Source organism: Dipodomys ordii, unplaced genomic scaffold, assembly GCF_000151885.1.
Source record: "Dipodomys ordii isolate 6190 unplaced genomic scaffold, Dord_2.0 Scaffold155, whole genome shotgun sequence".
NCBI classification, from domain to species: Eukaryota; Metazoa; Chordata; class Mammalia; order Rodentia; family Heteromyidae; genus Dipodomys; species Dipodomys ordii.
The window spans coordinates 1,092,916-1,099,338 of NW_012267371.1; the positions used below are offsets into that span (position 1 = coordinate 1,092,916).

Here is a 6,423-nt window from a genome sequence, read left to right on the forward strand (position 1 = left end):
GCTCTTTTCTTTTTTTTTTTTTTTTTGTGGTCATGGAGCTTGAACTCTGGGCCTGGGCGCTGTCCCTGAACTCTTCAGCTCAAGGCTAGCTCTCTAACAATTGAACCACAGCACTACTTCTGGATTTTTCTATGTATGTGGAACTGAGGAATCAAACTTGGGGCTTCATGCATGCTAAGCAAGCACTCTACCACTAAACCACATTCCCAGTCCCATATAGATAAAAGTCTCACAGACTTTCCTGCTGGAGCTGGCTTCCAATCAGTTCCTTAGATCTCAGCCTCCAGAGTAGCTAAGATTACAGGCGTGAGCCACCAGTGTGGGACAAGTTTTTAATGTGTGCATGCGTGGGGACTGGAGCTTGAACTGGGAACCTGAGTGTTGCCCTTTGGTTTTTTGCTCAGGGATAGTGATCTACCACTTGGGCCACAGCTCCACTTACAGCTTTTTGGTGATTATTTGGAGATAAGAATCTCATGAACTTTCTTGCTTCAGGCTGGCTTTGAACTGTGATCCTCAGATCTCAGCCTTCTGAGTAGCTAAGATTATAGGTATGAGCCACTGGTGCCTGCTTCAGGATTCTCTGTCCTTAAAAGAGCTCCATGATGATGGGGAAAATAATCATCAAGAAAAACTAAATGAAGACCACAGTTTGGGGTTGAATTCTTTCTTTTTCTTTTTCTTTTTGGTCAGTTGTGGGGCTTGAACTCTGGGTTTGGGCACTATCCCTGTGTTCTTCAGCTCAAGGTGAGCGCTCTATGGCTTGAGACACAGCGCCACTTCCGGTTTTCTGGTTGCTTTTTGGAGATAAAAGTCTCATGGGCTTTTCTGTCCTGGCTGGCTTTGAACAGCCATTCTCAGATCTCAGCCTCCTGAGTAGCTAGGATTACAGGCGTGAGCCACTAATGCTTGCCTTGGGGTTGAATTCTTTAGAGAAGGAAAGAAAAAGACGCAGAGCCAGCTCAATCTGTTTGGGGTAGAGATTTATAGTTACCATCAAAAACTACGAATAAGCCAGGCAGTGATGGATCTAACCTGTAATCCTTTCTATTTAGGAGGCTAAGATCTGAGGATCCCAGTTTGATGCCAGCCCAGGAAGACAAATCCCTTAGACTCTTATCTTTAATTATTAGCCAGCAAGCTGGAAGTGGAGTTGTAGCTCAAGTAGTAGAGCACTAGCCTTAAGCAAAAAAAGTTAACCAAGGTGGGTGCTGGTGACTCATAACTATAATCCCAAGAGATAGTGCCCAGGCAAGCCCTGGAGTTAGTAAAAAAAAAAAATCAAAATAAAAACCCTAAGCAAGAGTGGGAAGCACTAAGTTCAAGTACACACCACACATACTGAAAGAGCCCAGGAGTTTCTCTTCTACTTCCCCGTAATAACAGCCTCCATTCGATGGCATCCTTTGCTTCTCCATCAAAGAATGCTAGATTGTGTCTTTCTCATACACCTGATGAGAGATGGAAGGATGGAAGAGATGGAGAGTCAGAAAGTTGTATTTTTAGAGAATTCTATAGAAGGTTGCACACTTTCTTCCTCTAGTAACCCAAGACCACCGGAGTTACCACATACGTTCTTTTGGTTGTCCCCTCTAATTAAATTCTCTTGAAATTTCAATTCCTGCTTTGAGCTCAGAAGATTAAAAAAAGAAGGTAAGGACTGGCTTTATTTACTGCCAGCCACTGAGCAACCCGGTGGTCAGGAACTCTGAGGGGGAAAAAAAAAAAAAGAAATGGGGGGAAACCCGCGCCCCCCAGAGGCCTGCTCCTGGCAAGCCACATCCTCACCAAGGGCCTCTCTTGTCACGTGACAAGCTGTTCCGCAGGTAAACTACAACTCCCAGCGATCCCCGCGACTCACTCGCGTCACGCGCTCTCGCTGATTGGACGCTAGCGACATTTGAAAGGAGGGGCAGGCGCGGAAAACGAATATTACTTTTCGGATCCTGGCGGACGGAGTAGTTGAGCTGGGCTTAGTCCTGAGCTTGGGGACGGAGTGCGGCGTTTGGAGCTGTGAGGCCGGGAGGAACGCGTGAGCGTGTGCGTCCCTCCGAGGTGAGTGGGGTTCCTCACACCGTCGTGGGGGAGAGTCGGGGTCAGGAGTCTGGGCGGCCCAGGTGGACGCTAGGAGCTCAGAGGAGGCCTCTTGGGCTGGGTGGAGAGGTAGGGAGGGCGAAGGCCGGCCTGGAGGAGCTGAGGAAGGGAGAGAGAGCCGAAGCCTCAGATTATAACAGGAACCTGGCTTCCTGATATGCCTCCCCCCCCACCCCCCAATAATATTTCTGGTGGGATTTTTTTCATTGCCTCCTGCCACAGCCTTAAAAGTCCTTTTATCCAGTTTGCCCCATTTTAAGTCTTCATCTCCTGTAATCCATCTCTTCTTTTCCTAGCTCTGTGCCATGAGGAATTTCAAAGGAGTTGACTTTGGGACGCTACTAAGCAGTCAGAAGGAGGCTGAAGCATTACTGTCTGACTTGAAGGTGGGGAACTGTGGGCTCAGGACACACCTGGCTTTCCAAGCTCAGCTGTTTCATTTGTGGTTTGCTTTAGTTTGAAAAGATGGATTAGAAGGGGACTCCTTCTTGAGCAATACCATCCCTAGTGTTTGTTTATTTTTTTTCCTACCTCTTTTCTTACCTTTCTAGTGCCATTCATTTTTCTTTCCTCATAGGAATTCCTGTCCAAGCCTGCAGCTGATTTTCCCAACAGCCGATCCGATTCTGAAAGAAGACACACTTGTGATGCGATCCTGAGGGCTTGCAACCAGCAGTTGACATCCAAGCTAGCTTGTCCTAGGCACCTGGGCAGTCTGGTGGAGCTGGCAGGGCTGGCCTGTGATGGCTACTTGTTGTTCACCCCCCAACGCCCTCCCCTCTACCTGGAACGCATCCTCTTCATCTTACTGCGGAGTGTAGCTTCTCAGGAAAGCCCAGAGGCCATGCTCCGCCTTGCCCAGCCCCTCCATGCCTGCCTGGTGCAATGTTCTCATCAAGCTGCCTCCCAGGATTATGTGACCATGACCCGGGGTAGCTTTTGCTTACTTTGGAAGGGAGCAGAAGCACTGTTGGATAGGCAAGCTGCATTCTCAGCTCGGATGAAAGCTGTCAGCTTTCTAGTGCTCTTGGAGGATGAAAGTACCCCTTGTGAAATTCCTCACTTTGCCTCTCCAACAGCCTGTAGAGTGGTAGCTGCTCATCAACTATTTGATAACAGTGGACATGGTCTAGATGAAGCAGATGCCAATTTTCTGTATGACTTGCTTTCCAGGCTTGTGATCAGAGTTTTAGTGAAGGAGGAAAATAAGTCTCCTGGTCCTCTTTCTCCTCAGAGGGCCCTCTGCCTCTTGGAGCTCACCTTGGAATACTGCCGTCGACTCTGCTGGAGCTGTCACTTTGACAAGGCCAATAGAGCAGTAGAGGAGGCTCATGGTTACCTAAGGAACACCAGTCTAGCCCCGAGCCTTCAACTATGCCAGTTGGGGATTGAGTTGCTGCAGACTGGGGAGGAAGGATCCCAAGCAGTGGCCCAACTTCTGACCAAGGCATCCGCTATTTTGAACAACAGTATGGAGGCACCGTCATGCCATCTTCGGGCATTGTATGATAGTTGTCAGTTCTTCCTTTCAGGCCTGGAGCGAAGTAACAAGAGGCACCATAGACCAGATGCTGTTCTGAGCCTCTTTGCTTTCCTTGGAGGATACACTTCCCTTCTGAAGCAGCTGCAGGATGCTGATACAGATGTGAGTTAAGGACCTAGAGATAGGGTAGGGATGTTGTTCTGTGAATGTACTACCAGCCTAGAGTCTTTGGCAAGATCTTAACCCTTGCTTTTCCTTGGTAAGCTTGTCTCTGGACTATATACCTAGCAAACAGAATTATCTTTCCTTAGAGAATAGTGGTGTTTCCAGTGGTCCCTTCTTCCTTCTTAGTTAGTACTACTGGACTCTGGAAAGATTTCAACTTGCTATTTCTCCACTCCTCAAACCAAACCTTTCCCTTTCTTCTTAGGACTCTGAGGACTCAGTCAAGCGGCAGCAGTATTTGCTTCAGACGTACTTTCAGAGTCTTCACCTCTATGCTGGGATTGTTTATGACTTTGCCCAGGGCAATCAGGTACTGTCTGGGAATCAGTGGCCAGAACCAGGGTCTAGGGTTGCTCTAGAGCTTTGGCATTGCTTTTTCTTGGACTCTAGGGTGCTCAACCGCAAATCCTTATTGTTCCTTCAGGTAGCTGGTTTGGCTGAATTGGTCCAGCTAGTGGAGAGTTGCAAATCTATAGTTGTCTGGATGTTGGAAGCCTTAAAGGGTCTGACAGGCCAAGAGCTGACCACCTACCTAGGGATGACTGGTTAGTACCCTGGGGCTCAAATGCACAGTTCTTAAGGGGATGTCACTCATTAATGATGGGTGACTAGTATTTGCCAGATGGTTCTTACCACTGTGGGGGACACTGCAGTGAAAGTGATACTTACAAAGGTCGGTCACTCTGATGGTGTGAGTTTGCCTTCTTGGAATGGAAGACAGACTGGCTTGGAGCCAAATAAGAGAGCTGCCCTGTCTCAATCTTGGTGATGACCTGGAATATTCTGATAAATGCTTTGATCTGGCAGCTGCTGTTACTCTTCCCTTCCCTCTCCCCTCTCCCCCAAGTTGAGTTTCTCCAGTTTGTCTAGCAGGACAGCACTGGGAACTGTTCCTGTGGTCAGTTGTCCTTTCTCTCCCTTGCAGCCTCTTATACCAGTAACTTGGCCTATAGCTTCTATAGTCACAAGCTGTATGCTGAGGCCTGTATCATCTCTGAGCCACTCTGCCAGTATCTGTGCTTGACAAAGCCAGAAACTTATCCTGAGGTGCCTTCTGAGAAGGTAGGAAGGAATGAGAAGGGCAGGTGGGGAGGTTCTGTGATGGGAGGCTGGAGTCATATGAAAGGACCTGACCATGACCCTGCCTTGGGCTGGATAGGACTTAAGAGCTGCATGTTGGCATGATTATCTGTGGATACTATTACTTTTTTTTTTTGGGGGGGGGAACAGTCATGGCCTTTGAACTCAAGGCCTAATCACTGTCCCTGAGCTTCTTTTGCTCAAGGCTAGAGCACTCTACCACTGGAGCCACAGTGCCACTTCTGGTTTTTTCTGTGTATATGGTACTGAGCAATTGAACCCAGGACTTCTTGCATGCTAGGCAAGCATTCCACCACTAAGCCACATTCTGAGCCCCCAGGCTGGCTTTGAACTTTCATATTCAGATCTTCCTTTTTTTTTTGTCGTGGGGCTTGAACTCAGGGCGTGGGAACTGTCCCAGAGCTTCTTTTGCTCAAGGCTAGTGCTCTACCACTTGAGCCACAGCATCACTTTTGGCTTTTTCTGTTTATGTGGTACTCGAGAATCAAAGCCAGGGCTTCATGCATGCTAGGCAAGCACTCTACCACTAAGCCACATTCCTATCCCTGAGAATAATGTCTTAAGGAAGAATACCTGGGAATGAAGCATAGACTTCATTGACAGGTGATGACATGGGTGGTGGAGGTGATAAGATGCTAAAGGATTTAAATAGAGTCCTGACAATCAGATGACATTCAAATTGCTCTGACATTACTGTGTAAAACCAAATCCAAAGGACAAGGATGGGTAATTGGATGTAAGTTAAGGTTTCATTTGGTAAATGGTTGGCTAGGAGGGAGAGAAGGGAAGGCAATATGGTACATACATCTTCCTACTTCTGTTGTCCATGCTCACCAACTTCTAGTTCCAACTCCATCTGCTCCCTGTCTCTGGTTAGTTGCACAGGTTTTTCCGGCTATATGTGGAGAGTTTGAAGAAACAGGGTCAACAAACCCAGGGCTGTAAGATAGTGACCTTATGGCTGACCATCCTGAAGTCCTGTCGTCCTGAACATATGACTGAGCCAGTCACTTTCTGGGTTCGGATCAAGATGGATGCGGCCAGGACTGGAAACAAGGAGCTACAACTGAAGTGAGTTGGTGGGGAGGAGGATGACCATAGTAGCCTTGTGGATAAGGTGACTTTTTGTCAGTCATGGGGCTTGAACTCAGGGCCTGGGTGCTGTCCCTCAGCTCTTGAGCTCAAGGCTAGTGCTCTACCACTTGAGCCACAATGCCACTTCTGGTTTTCTGGTGGTTAATTAGAGATAAGAGTCTCATGGACTTTCCTGCCCGGGCTGGCTTTGAACTGTGATCTCAGCCTCCTGAGTAGCTAGGATTACAGGCATAAGCCAGCAACACTGGGCTCGGTGACTTTTATACCCAATGGCCATGCCCCTCCATCCTTATGTATGAGAGAGGCAGTAATAATTCCTTCACCAGCTGGGCGCTGGTGGCTCACGCCTGTAATCCTAGCTACTCAGGAGGCTGAGATCTGAGGATCGCGGTTCAAAACCAGCCCGGGCAGGAAAGACCGTGAGA

The 6,423-nt window shown here is 48.1% G+C and overlaps 1 protein-coding gene and 1 long non-coding RNA gene across 2 annotated transcripts in view; both read left to right on the forward strand.

Moving 5' to 3' along the window:
* Positions 1 to 1,967: 1,967 nt before the first annotated feature.
* LOC105997868 lies at positions 1,968 to 2,845 on the forward strand. The gene is made up of 3 exons (XR_001175664.1): positions 1,968 to 2,055; positions 2,391 to 2,480; positions 2,672 to 2,845. It is a non-coding gene; the product is annotated as an uncharacterized LOC105997868 (long non-coding RNA).
* An 86-nt stretch (positions 2,846 to 2,931) lies between these two features.
* Positions 2,932 to 6,423, forward strand: part of Espl1 (extra spindle pole bodies homolog 1 (S. cerevisiae)) — a 41,050-nt gene continuing 37,558 nt past the window's right edge. The window contains exons 1-5 of the mRNA XM_013032425.1: positions 2,932 to 3,739; positions 4,008 to 4,112; positions 4,227 to 4,347; positions 4,728 to 4,864; positions 5,781 to 5,974. Coding sequence (XP_012887879.1) covers positions 2,939 to 3,739; positions 4,008 to 4,112; positions 4,227 to 4,347; positions 4,728 to 4,864; positions 5,781 to 5,974 — 1,358 coding nt within the window. The 5' untranslated portion in view covers positions 2,932 to 2,938. The remainder of the gene's footprint in view (positions 3,740 to 4,007; positions 4,113 to 4,226; positions 4,348 to 4,727; positions 4,865 to 5,780; positions 5,975 to 6,423) is intronic.